Source organism: Panthera pardus, unplaced genomic scaffold (assembly GCF_024362965.1).
Source record: "Panthera pardus isolate Hobbes unplaced genomic scaffold, ASM2436296v1 HiC_scaffold_5, whole genome shotgun sequence".
Lineage (NCBI taxonomy): Eukaryota > Metazoa > Chordata > Mammalia > Carnivora > Felidae > Panthera > Panthera pardus.
In genome coordinates, this window is record NW_026526980.1 from 15,206,780 (window position 1) to 15,230,473 (window position 23,694).

The following is a 23,694-nucleotide window of genomic DNA, read 5'->3' on the forward strand; positions in this document are numbered from 1 at the left end:
GAGTAAAATCATTTTGGGTTGAACATTTTCTCCTTTAAAAAATAATTTTAACTTTATTTAACATGCAATTTCATATTTACCTACTGTTCTTGTTTCCAAGGTCCAGTAAGAATAAATACTGCTCGTCCGGGTGGTGGTCGACCAGGTTGGGAACAGTAAGTATATGTTTAAAATAATCTCCAGATGATTGCTTTCAAACTAGATAATGGGAATTATAATCTAGTGTGTTGCTGAATGTTTCTTATTGTAAACCCCCCTTTTTTTATGACATGTTAAGACTGAGCTGAAGTTGGATGCTTAACCAACTAAGCCACCCAGGCTCCGCTTTTTACTTTCATGTCTTAACAAAGTGATCTTGACAGGATCTCAGTTAATGAATAGATAAGATTAATTGAAATACTATTTTCTTTGAAAGAGTATTTGAAATACTGAATCATTCATTGTGCTAATAGATGGGGGGGGGTGGGGAGCACGAGAGCATGGGGGAGGGACAGAGAGGGAGACACAGGCTCCGAAGCAGGCTCCAGCCTCTGAGCTGTCAGCACAGAGCCCCATGTGGGGCTCAAACTCACAAACCGTGAGATCCTGAGCTCAGCCAAAGTCGGATGCTTAACTGACTGAGCCACCCAGGTGCCCCTCGTTTTTCCTATCCTTAAATGGATTTTCAAATTTTGATTTAACACATAGTAAGATTAAAGGCTACCAAACATAGAATTTCTCATTTTGAATAATCTGTGTTAATGAGATTTTATTGCATATCAAAATATATAGGATATTATTTTTTGCCCTGTGAAATACAAGGAATTATGATTTTTATAAGATGTTCTATGGTATTAAAAATTAGTATGTTTACTTATTGTCTATGTATGCAATCATTTGTGTCTTAGTCTATATCAACAGGCTTACGTATTTGCATAAACTGGCTTCTATTCTAAAACTATGATTTTTCTTTTAAAGATAAATCAAATATTTTATTTAAACAAATAGACTAAATGAGAGACTTAGCGGATTCTTTCAGTAGAAGGAGCAAGGGATTTGGAGACAGGTAGGCCTGAGTTGGAATTCCAGACCCTGCACTTGGCAGTGCCATGACACCGAGCATGTGATTTTACTTCTCAGCCCCATTGCCTCATCTGCAGAATTGGAACAGTGCTAGTTCCACCGGCATGGCGCCTAGCAGATGAAAGGGCTCTTCTCTTCTGTAACAAGTTCACAGTCACTTGTAGGATGCTAAATGAAATACCATGTTGCGGAAAATATTGTACATTGAGGTTTAGTTATTGTCACAGTAAATTAATGAGGAAAATTAAGTAAGTGTAATGCTTGCTCCTATCTCCTCTATCTGGAACAAGTTTCCGAATGGGGATCAGGGAGAGGGAAAATCTTCTAGAGTAGTTAAAATAGGTATCTTTTAAGGTCTACACGCTAGGAGGTTGTATATTATACTCAAGCCCATTTTATCTTTCTTTCCACACAGTTCCAATAAGCTTGGATATCTGGTTTCTCCGCCACAGCAAATTAGAAGGGGGGAGAGGAGCTGCTACAGGTATGCTTTTTAAAATTTTTGAAAAATTAATCTGATGACACTGCTGAAAAATAGAACACAAAGAAACGAAAGCATGGCAGTGGCAAGGGAGGGAGATTACTTGCTTTATGCTCATCTCACTTCAGTCCTCAGTAATTGATCTTGAGGCCTAGAGAAGAACAGGTTACATTTAGTGTTTTAAATGATGCTTTTAGGCTGCGTCTTTAATACTCCTTCCCAATGACTACTTTCCTCCAGCACACAGCAGAATATTAGGTTACATTTACTCTTTTGAGGGTAGAAGGAAGTCACTAAGGCCCAGACAGTATTTAAGATGTCAGTTTAATTTAAGGCAAAAGTTAACTAGCTTACCTCTCAAGCGTGAGAAAGAATTGCATTTATTTCTCTTCTAGACTCAATTGTCCCAGTCTTCTCCCACCTTCTCTTTTCCAAAAGAAGAGACAAAGAGATTGTTCGGGGCTCCTGCCCTGGACAGGCAAAAACCATGTTATTCTGCAAAGTAAGCCGTAGGTCTTATTGAGGTCGTTCTCGCCACCAGGGTAAAGGGCCTCCAAATGAACTTTATAATAAGAATATTAAGGGTGTCTTCTAGTGCTCTACTGAGAATTGCTAAGTAACTCTGTTACTAGATCACATGTTAATAGAAGATAATAGTTACCAATTCAGATTCTGAAGAGGCTTAAAATCTAAACCCTGGCTGCTGCTGTTCTTTGTACCAGTTACCTAGAATTTAAAGAACCGTTAGCTTAACAGAAATGAACCCATGTTTTAAAGAAGCCACTGTTTCTTTTAAGAGCGACAGTTCAGAAACTTGGGCCAGCACTGTAATTTTCACCTAACCCTTTGAGAGAAAATAATTGAGATTTTTAGCTGTTGCTTACAGATGTTAAAAGTGGAACTTACTTTCTTGAGGATGAAAGAGCATAGGGAATGTAATCTGTGGTACTGTGGTGGTATGGTGTGGGGACAGATGGCAGTCACACTGTGAACATGATGTAACATGCAGACCTAACTGAATTGCTGTGTTGCACACCTGCAACTAATAATGTAACCGTGACTATACCTCAGTGTTTAAAAATGTAATAAATAAAAAGTACTTTAAGTACAAAACACCCCACAAAACCATGAAGCCATTTAACAACTAGGTTTCCAAAGACATTTTAACGACATAGAGACATGCTCATGATATAATGTCAGGTGAGAAATAAAATTATGTAAAACTATAAAAATAAAAAATACCTAATACGTATTCTACATTGAAGGATCTTTCTACACTTCCTACCTCAAAAGATTACAGGAGGTGGTTTTCCATTTAAAGTTTTGATCTTGGAAGGCTTTTTGGGGAGGCCTAGGTCAGAGAGGCATTAGCCTTGTTAGTTCCTTTAAATGACAGATTGGGAAGTCACCAAAGATCATTGTGGAGGGGTAATGAATCTGAACTTCACAAAAGAGAACTTCTAAATATAGCAGCACCTCATGGAGAAGGCGCTGTAAACTTGGATCATCTCAATCCCCAGGTGGCCTTAAAAATTTTATTTACATATAAATATCAGTGTTATTTGAATAGTTGATTCTATTCCATTGTTTGTAAGTTTGAAGATAATTATGGATAGAAAAGACAAGCTTACTTGTCTCGGGTGATGTTAGTTTGAAGGAATAATATCTTGGAATTTATTTCTCCAGAAGTATAAACCGCGGACGACACCACAGCGAAAGATCACAGAGAACTCAAGGCCCATCACTACCAGCAACTCCAGTTTTTGTGCCTGTCCCACCCCCTCCTTTGTATCCACCTCCTCCCCATACACTTCCTCTCCCTCCAGGTGTTCCTCCACCACAATTTTCTCCTCAGTTTCCTCCTGGCCAGCCACCACCTGCTGGATATAGTGTCCCTCCTCCAGGGTTTCCGCCAGCTCCGGCCAATTTATCGACACCTTGGGTATCGTCAGGAGTGCAGACAGCTCATTCAAATACCATCCCAACAACGCAAGCCCCACCGTTGTCCAGGGAAGAATTCTATAGAGAGCAACGACGGCTGAAGGAAGAGTGAGTGTTTCAGTGTGAAATTATCATACACTTTCATTTTCTGATGTAACATTAAACAGGTTATCTTTGGAAACATTTTCTACTGTTTCCAGTTAGTACAAAAAAAATCACCTAAAAATTAAACCAAAGCCATACAAGCAACTTCCTCAGGGACTCCTAGTTATTTATAGTTTTAAAGTGGAAAACTAATGGCAATTTCATTCATTTCATTCATGATCTAATTACATTTGTCTTGTTAGTTTTCTTAAATGGTTTTTGTTAACTTTCACTCTTTAACTTTATTTTACTAGGGAAAAGAAAAAGTCCAAGCTAGATGAGTTTACAAATGATTTTGCTAAGGAATTGATGGAATACAAAAAGATTCAAAAGGAGCGTAGGCGCTCATTTTCCAGGTTAGTGTTTTGCAAGCCTTCACAACAGAATTACAAATGGGACTTTGAATATCCAGGGATTAGCTATGGATATAAATAACATTGCACTTACGGAATTTTTCTGATTCGATCCAGGCTTATAGAAATGGAGATGTAGCTTATTTCCCAATATTTGTTTATTGAAATATTGTCTCAATGTAAATTCTATTGTGTAGAACTAGCAGTTATGGGGATTAAATTGCCCTTGTCCCCTGAAGTTACTTATAGTGTGAAATAATTGGGAAAATGTTTGTGGAAGGAAAGAAATAGAGGACTAGCCAAAGAACATTTCTGAGGACGCTTTTATCTAAGGCTACAGCTTCTTGCTGGAACATTAACCTGTGTAATTATGAAGCAGTGGTAGAATACAAATTGTTTTATCGACAGAAAAACTGAATTATAAAAATTCCCTGGAAGTTTGTTTAAAAGACTTACTTTTTAAGCTTACATTTGTGGTTCCTTTCAAAGTGCTAGACTGTTGGCCAACAACGTAGGACAAAGAAATTACTCCTATTTAAATAACCAGATAGGAAATAAAATTTAAATTTAATTGGAATTTTGTTTAATGTTAAGTTAATTAGCTCATATAACTCACGGTACATGAATGCGCTTCACTCTAATTGTCAAGATTTCACTTTTGTTTTGTAACAAGTGATTGCTCTGATCTTTGTGTACTTTATTCCATTCCAGTAGAGGTCACTGTGCCTCTCTAATCATCTAAGATGAAATTTGGTATAAAGAAAGATGGAACCGTGAGGAGAGCATGCTAGAATCTGAGTCTGTATTTTATTTTGCAAATATTTCTCAACTATCAACTATTGTTTTGTTTTTTGTTTTTAGGTCTAAATCTCCTTATAGTGGTTCATCATATTCAAGAAGTTCGTATACTTATTCTAAGTCAAGATCTGGTTCAACACGTTCACGTTCTTACTCTCGATCATTTAGCCGCTCACACTCTCGTTCCTATTCCCGATCACCTCCATACCCCCGAAGAGGCAGAGGCAAGAGCCGAAATTACCGTTCACGGTCTAGATCTCATGGATATCATCGATCTAGGTCAAGGTCACCCCCCTATAGACGATACCATTCACGGTCAAGATCTCCTCAAGCATTTAGGGGACAGTCTCCCAATAAACGTAACGTGCCTCAAGGGGAAACAGAACGTGAATATTTTAATAGATACAGAGAAGTTCCGCCACCTTACGACATGAAAGCTTATTACGGGAGGAGTGTTGACTTTAGAGACCCATTTGAAAAAGAGCGTTACCGAGAATGGGAAAGAAAATATAGAGAGTGGTATGAAAAGTATTATAAAGGTTATGCTGCCGGAGCACAGCCTAGACCATCAGCAAATAGAGAGAACTTTTCTCCTGAGAGATTTTTGCCTCTTAATATCAGAAATTCTCCTTTCACGAGAGGCCGCAGAGAAGATTATGCTGGTGGACAAAGTCATAGAAGTCGAAACTTAGGTGGCAACTATCCAGAAAAGCTTTCAACAAGAGATAGTCACAATCAGAAGGACAACACAAAGTCAAAAGAGAAGGAGAGCGAAAATAATCCCGGAGATGGCAAAGGAAACAAACATAAGAAACATAGGAAAAGAAGAAAGGGGGAAGAGAGTGAAGGCTTTCTAAACCCCGAGTTATTAGAAACTTCTAGGAAATCAAGAGAACCTACAAGCAGTGAAGAAAATAAAACAGACTCATTGTTTGTTCTCCCAAGTAGAGATGATGCTACACCTGTTAGAGATGAACCAATGGATGCAGAATCCATCACTTTCAAGTCGGTGTCTGAAAAAGACAAGAGGGAGAAAGATAAACCAAAAGCAAAAGGTGACAAGACCAAACGGAAAAATGATGGGTCTACTGTGTCCAAAAAAGAAAATGTTGCAAAACCTGCTAAGGGACCCCAAGAAAAACTAGACGGAGAGCGTGAAAAATCTCCTCGATCTGAACCTCCACTTAAAAAAGCCAAAGAGGAGACTCCAAAGACTGATAATGCTAAATCATCATCTTCCTCCCAAAAAGATGAAAAGACCATTGGTACCCCCAGAAAAGCTCACTCTAAATCAGCAAAAGAACACCAAGAGACAAAACCAGTCAAAGAGGAAAAAGTGAAGAAGGATTACCCCAAAGACGTGAAATCAGAAAAGCTAACTAATAAGGAAGAAAAGGCCAAGAAGCCTAGTGAGAAAAGTAAGCCACCTGATAGCAAGGGAGAAAAAAGAAAAAGAAAAACCGAAGAGAAGAGTGTAGAGAAAGATTTTGAGTCCTCTTCAACGAAAGTCTCTAAACTGGAAATGACTGAAATAGTGAAACCATCACCAAAGCGCAAAATGGAACCTGATATTGAAAAAATGGATAGGACCCCTGAGAAAGACAAAATTTCATCATCAACTGCCCCAGCCAAAAAAATCAAGCTCAACAGAGAAACTGGTAAAAAAATTGGGAGTACAGAAAATGTATCTAATACGAAAGAACCCTCTGAAAAATTGGAGTCAGCATCTAGCAAAGTTAAACAAGAAAAAGTCAAAGGAAAGGTCAGACGAAAAGTAGCTGGAGCTGAGGGATCCAGCTCAACTCTTGTGGATTATACAAGGTATCTGATTATGGGTGGTTGGGCATGGATGTTCGTTTTCGGAAAGAGTTTCCTTTAATTTTATCCACGTTTATGCTTTTAAAATGTAACCTATAAATTAAGAAGGGGTTAGGTTTGGGACACCTAGGTGGCTCAGTCATTTGAGCGTCCAGCTCTTGGTTTCAGCTCAGGTCGTGATCCCAGGGTAGTGGGATTGAGTCCCATGTTGGGAAAGAGAAGGCCTGGAGCCTGCTTAAGATTCCCTCTCCCTCTCCCTCTCCCTCTCCCTCTCCCTCTCCCTCTCCCTCTCCCCCTCCCCCTCCCCCTCCCCCTCCCCCTCCCCCCTCCCCCTCCCTCTAAAAAAGAAAAAAAAGAAGGGTTTAGGCTGGTTTACTCCTGTCTTTAAAGAAAGGCGTTGAAGTAAGTAGATTTTGTGAGCCAGCATTTATTTTTATGTAATCCTGTCTTTAAATCATTTAATCTCTATTAGAGTAGGGTAATTGGGTTTTGAGAATTAAAAGGACACTTATGTTTAAGTTATTAGCCTTTATGTATTTATCAGTGTTTAGGGGAACCTGAGTGGCTCAGTCAGCTAAGTGTCTGACTCGAGGTCTGCTCAGGTCATGATCTCTTGGTTCATGAGGTCAAGCCCTGTGTCGGGTTCTGCAATGATAGCTCAGAGCCTGCTTGGGATTCTCTTGCTCTGCCCCTCCCCTGCACATGCCATGCACACAGGCTCTCTCAAAATAAATATTTTTAAAACTCTTATTTATCAGTGTTTAGTAATAGCAAATTTTTCATTAACAACATTTTAATTCTTTTTAGCACGAGCTCAACTGGAGGCAGTCCTGTGCGGAAATCTGAAGAAAAAACAGATACAAAACGGACTGTCATTAAAACTATGGAAGAGTATAATAATGACAATACAGCTCCTGCTGAAGACGTGATTATTATGATTCAGGTTCCTCAGTCCAAATGGGATAAAGATGACTTTGAATCTGAGGAAGAAGATGTTAAGGCCACACAGCCTATGTCAAGTGTAGGAAAACCCGCCAGTGTTATAAAAAATGTTAGCACTAAACCGTTAAATACAGTCAAGTATACTGAAAAAGAAAGTGAGTCGTCAGAGAAAATTCAGAAACTCACCAAGGAAGTTAGCCATGAAATTATACAGCATGAGATCAAGAGTTCAAAAAACTCTGCATCCAGTGAAAAGGGGAAAGCCAAAGATCGAGATCATTCGGTGTTGGAGAAGGAAAACCCCGAAAAGAGGAAAAACAGCACTCAGCCAGAGAAAGAGAGTAACTTGGACCGTCTGAGTGAACCAGGAAATTTTAAAAGTCTGTCTCAATCTTCCAAAGAGACAAGAACTTCAGAAAAGCATGATTCCGTTCGAGGTTCCTCGACTAAAGACTTCACTCCCAACAGAGACAAAAAAACAGACTATGACAACAGAGAGTACTCAAGTTCCAAACGTAGAGACGAAAGGAATGAATTAACAAGAAGGAAAGACTCCCCTTCTCGAAGTAAAGATTCTGCATCTGGACAGAAAACTAAGCCAAGGGAGGAGAGAGATTTGCCTAAAAAAGGAACAGGAGATTCCAAAAAGAGCAATTCTAGTCCCTCCAGAGACAAAAAACCTCATGATCACAAAGCCACTTATGATACGAAACGCTCGACTGAAGAGACAAAATCTGTAGATAAAAATCCTTGTAAGGATCGTGAGAAGCACACGTTAGAAGCAAGGAACAATAAAGAATCGGGTGGCAACAAATTACTGTATGTGCTTAACCCACCAGACCCACAGATTGAAAAGGAGCAAGTTACTGGGCAGACTGACAAGAGCGCTGTCAAGCCTAAGCCACAGTTAAGCCACTCCTCCCGACTTTCCTCCGACTTAACTAGGGAAACTGATGAAGCTGCTTTTGAACCAGACTATAATGAAAGTGACAGTGAAAGCAACATATCTGTAAAAGAGGAGGAAACTTCGGGAAAGATTGCTAAGGAACTGAAAGATAAAGTCGTGGAGAAAGCAAAAGACAGCCTGGACACGGCAGCAGCCAGCCAGGTAGGCACCGCCAGGAGCCAGAGTCCAAGCAGCCCTAGTGTTAGTCCAAGCAGAAGTCATAGCCCTTCTGGCAGCCGGACCCGGAGCCACAGCAGTAGTGCCAGCTCCGCAGAGAGTCAGGACAGCAAGAAGAAGAAGAAGAAGAAGGAAAAGAAGAAGCACAAGAAACACAAAAAACACAAGAAGCATAAGAAGCATGCAGGCACTGAAGGAGAGTTAGAAAAAAGCCAAAAACACAAACACAAGAAAAAGAAGTCCAAGAAGAGCAAAGATAAAGAAAAGGAGAAGGAGAAAGATGACCAAAAAGCGAAATCTGTCCCTGTATAAAGGGACAGATTTTAAAAATTGACTTAATTACTAAGTCATCTGTATTAAATTTTGTTATAATGTAAAGAGATTCAAGCCTTGTAAATAATGATATGGAAGACCCTGTGCTGCACTTAAAATATTGCTGCTTGATTATTTGATTTTTACATCAGAGCTTTATAACACGAACTTTTGTACAGAATTGTGAGTTGTGACCATGTAACATGAGAGGTTTTGCTAGGGCCTATTATTTTTAACCACCATTAATTAGTTGGGGTGGAGTTTACTGTACTGTGAAATTTTCACATTTGAATTTTTTTAATTGCCTGGCAAAAGCTGATATCAGTTCTAAAATATCAGCAGAATGATTTGCTGAATTCATTACAACCCCGTTATGTCACTTTTTGATTACAATAAAAGTTTTCAGTAAACTTTTCAAATGTCGAATATTTGCATTACTTGAAGAAAGTGTGTCCTGTCTCTGCCCCCCTCCCATTTCCTCATTTAAAATATCCTTGAGCCTGTAGTATAAGCCGAACTGAGTGTACAAAATTAGGAAGCAAACATGGTGGATAGACTTCATCAGTGGGCTGGTGGTGGATGGCCAGAAATAAGAAATCAGGATTAATTGGAGTTCTGGGTGGGAAAAAAATCTAAAAGGGCCTTAAACATATAAAGTAATTACAAGTTTGGACTTGCATTTTAGCCATGAGGAATTGTGATTTGTTTACATGGTCATGTATTTTTCTGGAAACCCTGATAAAGGAGTATGAAACTCATTGATGAGTTGTCAGCTAGAGAGCACACACCGGTGAGCCTCTAAGGCCTACTTGGTTTGCCTGGTTGACAAAAGCAAGCTGCAGTAGGTCCGGGAACACTAGGTTAGACTCTGATGGGCTCTTCCTTTGTGTCTGCCGATCAGGAAGTATTGTAGGCAATGAAAAGCTATCGAAAGGTTTTAGGGGGGTTGGGGTAAGAATAGAAACACGGCAGCACGAACAGGGATCAAGACGACAGCTGCTAGGAGGAGGAGAAGAAAGATCAGCTCCGGTCTGAGGGTGGCCCTGGAGTACCACTGGACTGTGATCATGTAACAGGAAAGGATTTACATTAGCAGCAACTTGCTTCTGTTAACCTCGTGTCTCTGTGCCTTGTCAGGATTTCCAGACTCTGCCATGTGGATAGTAATGCAGACATACATACTTCATTGAATGTGTTTTTTAATGCAGCATTTAATATTCAAAGAAAAATTAATGTGGGTGACACATGTTAAACAGCGTCATTCAGAACTGAGTTAAGTTTATTGAATGTTTCTCAAAAGTAAGTTTGTTAAAATAAGTTAAACCCAACTTTCCTTTAAAGGGCTCCATCACTGGGGATAAGGATGTCTGTTCTGCCCACTCGCAGCCCCACCCCACCCCCACAACACATACTGCTGTTTCTACTTTCAGATACTCCAACTAGGCTACCCTCTTAACTCTTACTGTAAATCGGGACCCCAGATCTAGATCATATCTCCCCCATTCATTGAGGATTTTAGCACCCAGAATTCTTCAGCATAAATTTCATCATGTGAAGTCAGTTTCTTTACCAAGCCTCTGGTCTTTGATTTTAATCTCAGCTGACTTTTATTTAACTGCAGTGCACTCGTATGACAGTTTTCCAGAATTCCTCATCTGTGATGATTCTGCTCATAAGTTGAAACCAGTATTTCATAGGTAGCCTGGTCTTCCAGCTCCATCCTCAACTTGGGCCCGAGGTTTTAACTCTTCTCTTACTCTTTCTACTGTCTGTGGTTGCCTAAGCCCTGCCATTTCCATGACATTCCCCAAACCTGTCCCCTCTTCCCCATCTTCCTTTTCCAAAACAGTGGAACTCCCAAACCTAAACAAGGGTGCTGAATGGGGTGTTTAGCGAAATTAAAGGCTTGAGAGAAACGTTAAGGAATGACTGCCAGGCACTGTAAGGTGCTTGTGTCTATTTGATCCTTAAAAATTCTAGTGGCTCTAGTGGTATGTCTGATACCCCTTTGAGGAGGAAATTCCACTGCCTATGAAGCTGCAGGCCAACCTTGGGTGCTCAAACCTCAGTGCCTAACTAGTCCAACTACCCCTGCCATGGGGCAGAGTTGGGCAACATGGAAGGCCCAGCTAGAAAGTTGGGCAACATGGAAGGCCCAACCAGAAACCCCTAGTTTTGCTGGTCCCCAGAAAGTCCACGTTCTGTCTCCTTACCTAATGCACTCAGCTGTTTTAATCTGGCTGGAATTTTCTTCCGCCTCTGCCCCCGTCTCACAATTTCCTACTGATTGTTCAAGAGTTAGCTTGCCCTTTTTGAACTACTCCCTCGCAGTACCTGCCCGCCCACCCCGGTGCACACCTGGGATACAGTGGCATCGCTGAATATGCTGTGGTGACACTCCAGTTGTTTTCTATGGGCTTTGATCGTCTTTCTCACGGGACTGAGAGCCTCGAAAGGAATGTGTGGTTTATATTCCAGAAGCCAAACCACGCCTTGCACATAATGTTTGATAAGACAGAGTAACTTTTTTTTTAGATTGAAGTTAAATTTTGCAATCTTCCTGGAAACCAGCGATGTGTCAACATTTGTAAGGGAGGAAAATAATTTTTGAGCTACTACAGATTTGGAAGATAGTAGCCTTCCAATAACCAGCTGCCTCACTGTGCCAAGGATATTGCAAAGCCTTACAATCAGAGGCCTAAGAATAACTCCTTTGCTAGCCTCAGCATGCCAAATGAAGAGTGCTAAGTCCCCTCCAAAATGTTTAAGCCTAGGATTTCAGAGAAAGCCAGTTAATGGTTTATTCATTCCGATTTGTGCAAGTGTCCCCATCTGTCTTGTCCACTTTTTCCTGTCTTTAACTCCTTCAATGAATGCTGTTCTTATTGTACCAAACTACACAGAACAAAACCTCTGATTTGGAGCATGCTCGCTCTTCTTTAAGTCCTTTTATATTACTGCTATTTACGTAAGCCAGCTTCAGCTGGTCTCTTACTTTAACAAAGCCTTGCTAATACATAGGTATGTATAGATAGTGTGCCCTACTTTTTCTATTTATGTATCCTAAATACATCCTTTGGCATTAACATTTTTCATCAACATTTTTAAGAATTGTAATCATGAAAGAAATAAAGTAAGCCACTTAAATCCTTGATAAAGGGTAGTGTGGCACTGGTATATGTGGATAACAGTACCCACTAATAAAAATGGGGTTACCAGGAGTGTTCAGAGATTTCATGAGAATTCTTTTCAGCAATGTAGTCTCAACACTTCATCAAGGCTTCTCTTTGTTATAGGCTTTTGAGATTATTTTTAAGATCATGTTAAAAGGACTTGTAAAGAATAGCTATTGCTAATTTGAAGGGGGGGAAAAAAGCCATTGCTAATTTATGCATTTCTAAAAAACTAATGGTGGGTGAACAGTGATCCCGTATTAGAACCAACACCAGAATGAATCTTGCCTTCCCACACAGAAATGTAGCTACGTAGTCATTTGCTATGAAGTTGGCTTGGCCAGTGTGGATCTTTTTCAATTTAGTTTTTCATTTTTAAAGTCTTCAGTACTAAGAGATACTAGTAAAAGAGTGGACATTCACTGAAAATTCAAAATAGTTTCTTTTTGTAGAAACATTGACACTGTAAATTTTTTGATATTTATAAGTACGTTTTAACCTAGGCTTAATAACACACAAGGAAATATGGTAGACCGATTCCTTTTCATGTCCTAAAACTTAAAACTAATAAATTGGATGAAGGATGCCTGGCTGGCTCAATTGGTGGAGCATGCAACTTGATCTCTGGGTTGTGAGTTCGAGCTCCACGTTGGGTGGAGACTTAAAAACAAATTGGATGAAAAGTGAACATAGGAGAAAATTGTATCAGTGCTAGAACCCAGGGAAAGGATGGGAGGAGCAGACAGTCAGAAATGGGGGAACTTTGCCACAATGCCACATTTTAAAAGTTGTGTTTTTGTTTGTTTTTTGTTTTTGTTTTCAAACTAAAGACAGATGCCCAGAATTCTCTTCCTTGACAAAGCAGATGGCCTTTTGGGAAGTGCAAATAGAAGATCTTGAGCATTATGAATGCTTCATAATCGGGAGGGACAATGGTAGGCTATGGAGCATATGAGGACTACTCCCTCTGTGGTCATTTTAATATGGGAATTGCACAAAGGAACCCTGAAACCTAGGCTGCAACGTTGATGGGGATAGGAGAAGATTCCACCCGAAACCAGATTGGCTGTATGTGGACTCATTGCCAGGAAGGGGGTTAGACCACAGAGGCCTCATTCCCCCGGCTATTACAAGTTGGGGTTAAAAACCAAAGGTACACAATTTTCAACTCATGATAATATTGGTACTAGAATAGGTAGATCAGAGGAATTGAGTAAAACTCCAGAAATTGACCCACATAAGTAAGTAATAACAGTTGCAGCATAAATAAATGTGAAAAAGATCAATTTTTCAGTAAGGAGCTTTGAGAGAGCTGGATTACCATTTTGAGAAAAAAATTTTCACATCTTAAAATTCTAGATGGATTAAATAAATATCCAAAATTTTATTTTACTACCCAACCTGAGTATTGGTCAGTTTTCCTTTTTCGAGGATCTTTGATAGTTTAGGTCTTTATTTTTCAAACTGACCGGTCACCTGGAAACCCAAGATCTTCCCCAATATTTCTGATAATACTTGTGAGATGTGGTTTATCGTAGTTGGCTCCTTTCTGACTCCCTGGTGTCCATTCCCGGTGCTGATTCTTCTCTCCAGATCTCACTACAGTAGAGTCTCAAGTCTTCATAAGTTTTATGACATTTCCCTCAGGATACATCACACCCTCTCATCTCCCTGTGTCCAGTGTCATTACTTCTTTTCTCTCCTACACCATCAGCTCTTCCTCTTTCAAGGTATTTTTCTGAGGCAAGAAACCATCGCCCTGTGATGAATTATGCCATTAGAGAGCAGAGGACGCTGCTGGCATTTCTTTAGAATAGCAATGCCTTTCTTCCCTGTACAATTTTTAAAAATTACAAACTCAACTATTGTACAGAAATACAAATGGCCAATTGACATTTGAAAAGGTTAAATGTCACTGGCAATAAAAACACCCGTGAGATGAAGTTCCTCTGCCTTCAGGTATTTAGAGTTGCCTGCAAGTCCCAAACCAACCCAATTCTCCCTCGCCTCATCCCCTTGGCATTTCCACCAGCATTTGTCCCGTGGTTAATATTTCACTAAGTTTGCTTAGATCGTAATACACATCCTCAGTTTGCAGGCTTTTAAATTCTGTGTTTATTTCTGACAAAGTCCTTGCATAGGACTTCAAGTCTTTGAGTTCTTCAAGACCTAAAACACCGGAGTCTCCTGCCCCCACCCACTGCACCCTGACTCCAGACTCCAGCTCTTCAGATGCAATCAGTTCCAACTCTTCTTTGAAAACAAAACAGAAACACTTGAACATAAAAAGTCTTGATTTTTCAGTTTCAAGTATTAGCTACTACTGACTCTAGCCCCTCCCCATCCCCCCACAAGTCTCTTCTCCCATCCTCTAAATAAAAGTTCTCATCTGGACTGAATTGAAATGCTATGGACATTCTTAGGCCTTTACATCTGTACTTCAAAATCAAATCATTTGGTATATTAGGATTCTTTTTCCTGTAAAATTTTGGTTTCCCCAGAATTAATAACTGGCTTATTTTAAAAAGTGTTTCATTTCCTAAAGATGACTCAAAAAATGTAAACCTCTTCCTCAGTATATTCAAATAAATCAAGTGGTCTTTTAGTTTATCTTTTTTCGTGTGATACGTCTCCTATGAAAATTGGTTGTCCTCTAGGCCAGCCACACAGCTATGACCCTGCAAGCTTCTTTACTACCATCCTGGGAATTTTCCTCACCCTCTCCCTGCAATGGATCTTTGTGTCTTCCATTCTGTGTCTTTCTCTTTCCAGGTTTTCTGCCTTATTTGCGGTGAAGGGCACATTCTCTGGTAGATTCTTGAGAAAGGCTGCGTGAAAAGGTAAGTTTTTTGACAGCCTGTAACATCACGAATGTTCTGACTCCACCCCCACACCTGATTTATGGTTTGAGTCAAGAATTGTAGGTTGCAAGTTATTTTCACTCATACTTGCAAGCATTTCTCATAATCTAGCTTCCAGCATTGCCGAGAAGGAGTTCAAAGCCATTGTGATTCCCGATCCATTTTTGTGATATCCTTTGAAGCAAAGGGCTGGAACTCACAAACCTTGAGATCGTGACCTGAGCTGAAACCAGGAGTCAGGCGCTCAACCAACTGAGCCACCCAAGCAACCCCACTTTGGCGGTATTTCTAATAAATCTTTGTCTAACCCAAATTCAAAAAGCTCCTCCCAGGTTTTCTTCTAAAAACTTTATAACTTTGGGTTTGCACTTAGATTGGTGATCCAGTTTTTAATACCAGCTTTTTTGAGATCTATTTCACATACCATAAAGTTTACCCCTTTGTCGTATAATCATATACAGTTCAGTGGTTTTGAGAGTATTCACGGAGTTGTGCGACTATTACCACCATCTAATTAGAACACTCTCATAACCCTAAAAAGGAAGCCCTTACCCATCGGTCATTCCCCATTCCCTCCTCACCTCAACTCCTGGCAACTACTGATCTACCTTCTGCCTCCATGGATTTGCCTTTATGGACATTTCGTATAAATTGAATCATACAGTATGTGGTCTTTCGTCTCTGGCTTCTTTCGCTGAGCATAACGTTTTCAGGGTTCATCCGTGTTGTAGTATGTGTCAGTATCCCATTCTTTTCTGTGACAGAACAATAATCCACTGTGGCTCTACCATCACTTGATGTGCATTTGACTTGTTTCTCCTTTTCGGCTATTATGAACAATGTGGCTAGGAACATTCATGTACAAGTTTTCCTGTGGTTGTGTATTTTCAGTTTTCAATCCTATAAATGGAATTGATGGATCATATGCCAAATGGTTCCCAAAACAGCTCTATCTTTTTATTTTTTAATGTTTATTTATTTTTGAGAGGGTGGAGGGAGGGACAGAGAGACAGGGAGACACAGAATCCGCAGCAGGCTCCAGGCTCCAAGCTGTCAGCACAGAGCCTGATGCAGGGCTCAAACCTACCAACCATGAGATCATGACCTGAGCTGAAGTTGGATACTTAACCAACTGATCCACCCAGGTGCCCCACCTACCTTTTTTTTTTTTTTTTTTTTTTTTTTTTTTTTTTTTAAATTAGAGGCTTCATGCCCAGTGTAGGGCTTGAACTCACAAACCCCAAGATCAAGAGTCGCATGCTCTACTGACTGAGCCAGCCAGGCATTCCAGCTCTACCATTTTATATTCTCACCAATAGTGTACAAAGAGTTTCAATTTCTCCATTCTCCCCAACACTTGTTCATCTTGTTGTTTATAGCTATGCTGGTGGGTGTAAAGTGATATTTCATTGTGGTTTGGATTTGTGTTTCTCAGATGACTGATGATGGTAAGCAACTATTCATGTGCTTAATGGCCATTTGCCTATCTTTTTTTTTTTTTTTTTTTTTTGGCAGAAATGTCGATTCAAATTCAAATCCTCTGCCCATTTTTCATTTGGGCTATTTGTCTTTTTATTCTTGACTTGCCGGGGTTTTTATATAGTCTCGATACAAGTCACTTATCAGATATATGATTTGCAAATATCTTCTCCCATTCTATGGACTTTTTACTTCCTGTATGATCTCCTTGGAAGCAAAGTTTTAAAATGTTGATGATATCTAATTTACCTTATTATTTTCTTTTGTCACTTGTGCTCTGGTGTCACATCTAAGAAAACATTGCCTAGTCCAAGGTCATGAAGATCTACTTCTGCATTCCGAGAATTTTATTATTTTAGCCCTTATTTTGGGTCTTTAATACATTTTGAGTACATGTTTACATATGATAGGAGGTAGTTGTCCATTTTTATTCTTTTGTGTATGGATGTTCCCTTGTCCTGGCACCATTTGTTGAAAAACTTGTTTCCCCACTGAATCTTGGTACCTTCTCCAAAATCAACTGGCCATAATGGTAAGGCTTTATATCTGGATTCTTAATTCTGTTCTGTTGACATACATGCCTATCCTGTACCAGTGCCACAGTGTATCTTTATATGTAAATTTTAAAATTGAGAAGTATGAATCTTCCAACTTCTTTTAAAATCTACATGTATAGGATATTCTGGGTGCCTTGCATTCCCGTATGAATTTTAGGGTTAGATTGTCCATTTCTGGGGGAAAAAAGACATCTGGGATTTTGATAGGGATTACAGTGATCTCTTTTGGTGGTATTGCCATCTTAATATGAATATTAAGTCTTCTAGTCCATAAACACAAGATACCTTTCCCTTTATTTAAATCTTTAACTTCTTCCAGCATGGTTCTGTTGTTTTCAGTGTACAAGTTTTGTGCATTCTTGGACAAGTTTATTCCTAGGTATTTTATTCTTTTTAATGTTATTGTAAATTGATTTGCTTTCTTAATTTTTTATTGTTCATCACTAGTGTATAGAACTACAGTTGATTTGTATGTATTGATTTCATATTCTGCAAACTTGCTGAACCTTTCATTAGTTCTAACAGTTTTTGGTGGAGTTCTTTGGGATTTTCTGTATATAAGGTCATGTCATCTGGAAAGAGTGGTACTTGTAGTTCTTCCTTTCCAGTTTGGATCCCTTATTTTTGGTTTGTTTTTTATGCCTGACTTTTCTGGTAATGTTAAATAGAAGCGGCAAGAGGAAACATTCTTGTCATGTTCTGCTGTTAGGGGAAAAGCAGTCAGGCTTTCATGATCAAATAGCACTGAGTTCTTCATAAATAACTTTTACCAGGTTGAGGGTGCTTCCTTCTCTTGCTAGTTTATTGAATGTCCCTGATTCACTGAGTCCAAGGGTGTTGGACTTAGTCAAATGCTTTTTCCGTGTCTATCGAGGTGATCTTGTGATTTTTGTTTTTTATTTAATATGGTGTATTACGTTGATTTATGTTCATAGAGTAGACCAACTTTGCATTCCTGAGATCCCCAACTGGTCATGGTATATAATTACTTCTTTATGATAACTGAATTTTTACTTAGGAATTTTTCATCTATAAGGGATATTGGGTGTAATGTTTTTTGTTTGTTTAAGTTTATTTATTTATTTTGAGGGAGAGAGAGACACACAGAGAGCAGGGAGGGGCAGAGATAGAAGGGAAGAGAGAATCCCAAGCAGGCTTCACACCGTCAGTGCAGCAGAGCCTGACGTGCGGCTCGAACTCACGAATGGTGACATCATGACCTGAGCTGAAACCAAGAGTTAGATACTTAACCGAGTCACCTAGGTGCCCTGGGTGTAATGTTTCTTCTCGTGATGTCTGTTTGGTTTTAAGATCAGGATAAAGCTGGCCTCATAAAATGATTTGGGAGGTGTCCCTATGAGTCCCATTTAGAGTTAATTTTTGTATAGTGCAAGAAGATATGGACTGAAGTGGGCTTTGTTTTTGTTTTGTTTTGTTTTTTAGCATTTGTGCATACATTTTGTTAGTGCCATTTGGTGTAAAGACCAACTTTCTCTACCAAGTTGCCTTTGCAAGTTTGTTGAAAATCAATCGATCGTATTTGTGTGGGCCTATCTCTGTAATTCCTATTCTGTTCCATTGTTTCTGCATCTGTCTTTACCCCAGTACTGTACTGTGTCAATTACTGTGGTTCTGTCCTCCAATTATAGTCTGACTCAAAGTTTCCCTCTACTCTTCTGTGCCTTCCATATTACCGTGAATTTTAGAATCAACAGCATTTCATCGCGGTAAAATATACATAACACAACCTAGCATTTTAGCCAATTTTAGATGTATTGTTCAGTGGCATTAAGGACATTCATACTATTGTACGGCCATCACCACCTTCCATCTTCTTCATCATCCCAAACTGAACGTCTGTACACATTAAACAATAACTCCCCATTTCTTCTTCCCCCCAGCCTCTGGCCACAACCATTCCATTCTGTTTTCTGTCTTTATGAATTTACCACTCTAGATACCTCACATCAGTGGAATTATGACATTTGTCCTTTTGTGTCTGACTTATTTAATGTAATCTTCAAGGTTCATCCATGTTATAGCACATGTCAGAATTTCCTTTCTTTTTAAGGCTGAACAATATTCCATGGCATGTATATACCACATTTTTGTTTATCCATTCTAATGTTGGGAAATTTGGAATATTGTCACCTTCTGGCTATTGTGAATAGTGCTACTATGAACATTAGTAATATGGACTCAACTTCTCAATTTTTATTAAAAAGAAAGCCTTTTGGGGGTACCTGGGTGGCTCAGTCAGGTAAGCGTATGACTTGTTCTCAGCTCAGGTCTTGTTCTCGGGGTCGTGAGTTCGAGTTCTACACTGGTTATGAAGACTATTTTTAAAAAATGTCTTCTGGGGGCGCCTGGGTGGCTCAGTCGGTTGAGTGTCCGACTTCGGCCCAGGTCATGATCTCACAGTCCGTGGGTTCGAGCCCTGCATCGGGCTCTGTGCTGACAGCTCGGAGCCCGGAGCCTGTTTCATATTCTGTGTCTCCCTCTCTCTCTGACCCTCCTCTGTTCATCCTCTGTCTCTCTCTGTCTCAAAAATAAATAAACATTTAAAAAAAATTTTTTTAAATGTCTTCTGGGATTTTTATTTTTATTTTTTATTTTATTTTATTTTTTTAGCATTTATTTATTTTTGAGAGACAGAGACAGAGCGTGAGCAGGGGAGGGGCAGAGAGAGAAGGAGACACAGAATCTGAAGCAGGCTCCAGGCTCTGAGCTGTCAGCACAGAGCCTGACGTGGGGCTCGTGAGACCATGACCTGAGCTGCAGTCGGATGCTTAACTGACTAAGCCACCCAGGCGCCCGTCTTCTGAGATTTTTAAAAAATATTTTATTTAAAAACATTTTTTAATGTTTATTTTTGATAGAGACAGAGCATGAGTGGAGGAGGGGGAGAGAGAGAGGGAGACACAGAATCCAAAGCAGGCTCCAGGCTCTAAGCTGTCTGCACAGAGCCCAACGTGGGGCTTGAACTCATGAACCGTGAGATCATGATCTGAGTTGAAGTCGGATGCTTAACCGACTGAGCCACCCAGGCGCCCCAAGATTTTATTTTTAACTAATCTCTACACCCAGCATGGGCCTCAAACTCACAATCCTGAGATCAAGAGTTGCACACTCCACCAGCTGAGCCAGCCAGGCACCCCTCCTTCTGGGATTTTTGTTAAGATTGCATTGAGTCAACAGATTAATTTGGGGAGAATTGATGTATTAACAATACTGAGTCTTCCAATCCATAAACCCATGGATGTTTCCATTTATTTAGATGTTCTTTCATTTCTCTCAGGGTTTTGGAATTTTCAGTGTATAGGACTTACATATTTTTTTAAAAAACTTTAATGTTTATTTATTTTTGGAGAGAGAGAGAGAGAGAGAGAGAGAGAGAGAGAGAGAGAGAGATGGAAAGTGAGCAGGGGAAGGGGCAGAGAGAGAGGGAGACACAGAATCTGAAGCAGGCTCCAGGCTCCGAGCTGTCAGCACAGAGACCGACGCGGGGCTTGAACTCACGAGTCTTGAGATTATGACCTGAGCCGAAGTCAGGTGCCATCCAGGCACCCCAAGACTTACATATTTTTGGTCAGAGTTGTCCTCAAGCTTTTCATATTTTCATGCTTTCGTACACAGTATTTCTTAAAATTTCCATTCTGTTTGTTGCTAGTGTCTGGCAACAATTTTGGAAATTGGGCTTGTATCCTGAAATCTCACTAAACTTACATATTAATTCGAGTAGTTTTTTTCATACATTTTTCTAGATAATGATCCTGTTGCCTACGAATAAAAACAGTTTTACTACTTTCTTTCCAATCTAAGGTGCCTTTGATTTATTTATTTATTTTCTTGCTTGAGCACCCTAGCCAAGACTTGTAATACAGTGTTGGATACTAGTAACGAGAACAGACATTCTTGTCTTGTTCCTCATCTTACAGGGAAAGCTTTTAGTCTTTCACTACTACGTGTGATGTTAGCTATAGATTGTTTTCATAGATGCCCTTTATTAGGTTGGGAAAGTTCCCATCTATTCCTAGTTTGCTGAGAGTTATTTGTAATGGCTATTGTGTTTTGTCAAAAAAAATTTTTTGGCATCTATTGAAATAATTGTGTGGGTTTTCTTTTCTAGTCATCATGTGAATTACATTGATTAAATGTTAAATTGACCTTATATAGCTGGAATAAACCCCACTGGATCATTATGTGGTAGCCCTTTCATATGATATTAAATTCAATTTAATAAAACTTTGTTAAGAATTTTTTCATCTTTTTAAGAGGTATATTCATTTTTAGTTATGTTCCTTGTACTGTGTTTGTCTGAATTTGATATCTGAGCAGTGCTGACTTTGTAGAATTCATTGGGAAATATTTCTCCTTCAATTTTCTGGAAGAGCTGGTATAGAATTTGAATTATTTCTTCCTTAAGAATTTGGTACAGGGGTGTCTGGGTGGTTCAGTCTGTTATGCATCTGACTCTTGATTTCATCTCAGGTCATGATCCCATGGTCATGAGATAGAGCCCCACGTCAGGCTCTGTGCTGAGCGCGGAGCCTGCTTGGGATTCTCTCTCTCTCTCTCTCTCTCTCTCTCTCTCTCTCTCTCTCAATCTGTTCCTTTCTTCCCCACCCCCCACACATATTCTCTCTCTTTCTCTCTCTCACATAAATAAATAAACATTTTTTTTTTAAAGAACTTGGTAGAATTACTCAGTGAAGTCATCTGGCCCTGTAGTTTCCCTTACTGAAAAGATTTTAAGTGCAATTTCAATTTCTTTAATAGACATAACACTTATCCAAGTTATCTATCTATTCTTGAGTGAGCTTTGACACTTTGTGTCTTTGCAGGCACTTTCCTACTTTATCAAAGTTGTCAAGTTCATCAACGTAAAGTTACCCATAATATCTTCTTCTTATCCTTTTTAATATTCATAGAATCTGGAGTAGTGTTATCTTTCTCACTCCTGATATTGATAACTTGTGTCTTCTCCTTTTTTCTCCCTGACAAGTGTGGCTAGAAGTTTATTAATTGTATTGATCTGTTAACATTGGCTTTTGGTTTCATTGATTTTTCTGTATTATCTTTTAGTTGTCTATTTTGTAAATATCTGTTCTGATTTTATATATCCTTCTTCTGCTTACTCTGTGTTTTATTTGCTTTTATTTTTTTCTCCTAATTTCTTAAGGCAATAGCTGAAGTTATTGAGTTGAGGTCTTTCTTTTCTTTTCTTTTTTAACATTTATTTATTTTTGAGAGACAGAGAGAGACAGAGCAGTAGTTGGGGAGGGATAGAGAGAGAGGGAGACACAGAATCTGAAGCAGGTTCCAGCTCTGAGCTGTCAGCACAGAGCCCGATGTGGGGCTTGAACTCACAAACCGTGAGATCATGACCTGAGCTGAAGTCAGATGCTTAACTGACTGAGCCACCCAGGTGCCCCGAGGTCTTTCTTTTCTCGTATAGGCATTTAGTGTCACAGATTTCCATTTAAATACCATCTTAGCTTCATCTAACATTTTTGTTACATTTTAATTAGCACTCAGTTCAAAATTCTAGTTTCTTTTTTGATTTTTCTTTTCACCCATGGGTTATTTAGAAGTATGTTATTTAGTTTCCAAATATTTAGAGATTTTTCAGATATGTTACTGATTTTGTAAATTTTTTAATGTTTATTTATTTTTGAGACAGAGAGAGAGAGCAGGGGAGGAGCAGAGAGAGAGGGAGACACAGAATCTGAAGCAGGCTCCAGGCTCCAGGCTCTGAGCTGTCAGCACAGAGCCCGATGCAGGGCTCAAACCCATGGACTGTGACATCATGACCTAAGCCAAAGTCAGACGCTTAACTGACTGAGCCACCCAGGCTCCCCAATATATGTTACTGATTTTATTTTATTTTATTTTATTTTATTTTATTTTATTTTATTTTATTTTATTTTTTAAATTTACATCCAAATTAGTTAGCATATAGTGCAACAATGATTTCAGGAGTAGATTCCTTAGTGCCCCTTACCCATTTAGCTCATCCCCCCTCCCATACCCCTCCAGTAACCCTCAATTTCTTCTCCATATATAAGAGTCTCTTATGTTTTGCCCCCCTCTCTGTTTTTATATTATTTTTGCTTCCCTTCCCTTGTGTTCATCTGTTCTGTGTCTTAAAGTCCTCATATGAGTGAAGTCATATGATATTTGTCTTTCTGACTAATTTTGCTTAGCATAATACCCTCTAGTTCCATCCATGTAGTTGCAAATGGCAAGATTTCATTCTTTTTGATTGCCGAGTAATACTCCATTGTATATATATGCCACATCTTCTTTATTCATTCTTCCATCGATGGACATTTTGGCCTTTCCATACTTTGGCTATGGAACAATATTTGTTCTTCCTATCCAGGAACATGGAATATTTTTCCGTTTTTTTTGTGTCTTATTCAATTTATTTCATAAGCTTTCTATAGTTTTCAGTGTATAGATTGTTCACCTCTTTGGTTAGATTTCTTCCTAGGTATTTTATGGGTTTTGGTGCAATTATAAATGGGATTGATTCCTTGATTTCTCTTTCTTCATTGTTGGTGTATAGGAATGCAACCAATTTCTGTGCATTGATTTTATATCCTGCAACTTTGCTGAATTCATGAATCAGTTCTAGCAGCTTTTTG

At 39.2% G+C, this 23,694-nt stretch overlaps 1 protein-coding gene across 2 annotated transcripts in view; it reads left to right on the top strand.

Moving 5' to 3' along the window:
* RBBP6 (RB binding protein 6, ubiquitin ligase) overlaps positions 1-9,393 on the top strand; it is a 32,426-nt gene extending 23,033 nt beyond the window's left edge. The window contains exons 13-18 of one of the 2 annotated variants that reach the window (XM_019430342.2): positions 101-155; positions 1,478-1,546; positions 3,230-3,592; positions 3,883-3,984; positions 4,843-6,600; positions 7,405-9,393. In XM_019430342.2, coding sequence (XP_019285887.2) covers positions 101-155; positions 1,478-1,546; positions 3,230-3,592; positions 3,883-3,984; positions 4,843-6,600; positions 7,405-8,974 — 3,917 coding nt within the window. In that variant the 3' untranslated portion in view covers positions 8,975-9,393. The remainder of the gene's footprint in view (positions 1-100; positions 156-1,477; positions 1,547-3,229; positions 3,593-3,882; positions 3,985-4,842; positions 6,601-7,404) is intronic. The other variant, XM_019430344.2, reaches the window with a different exon arrangement.
* Positions 9,394-23,694: the final 14,301 nt, after the last annotated feature.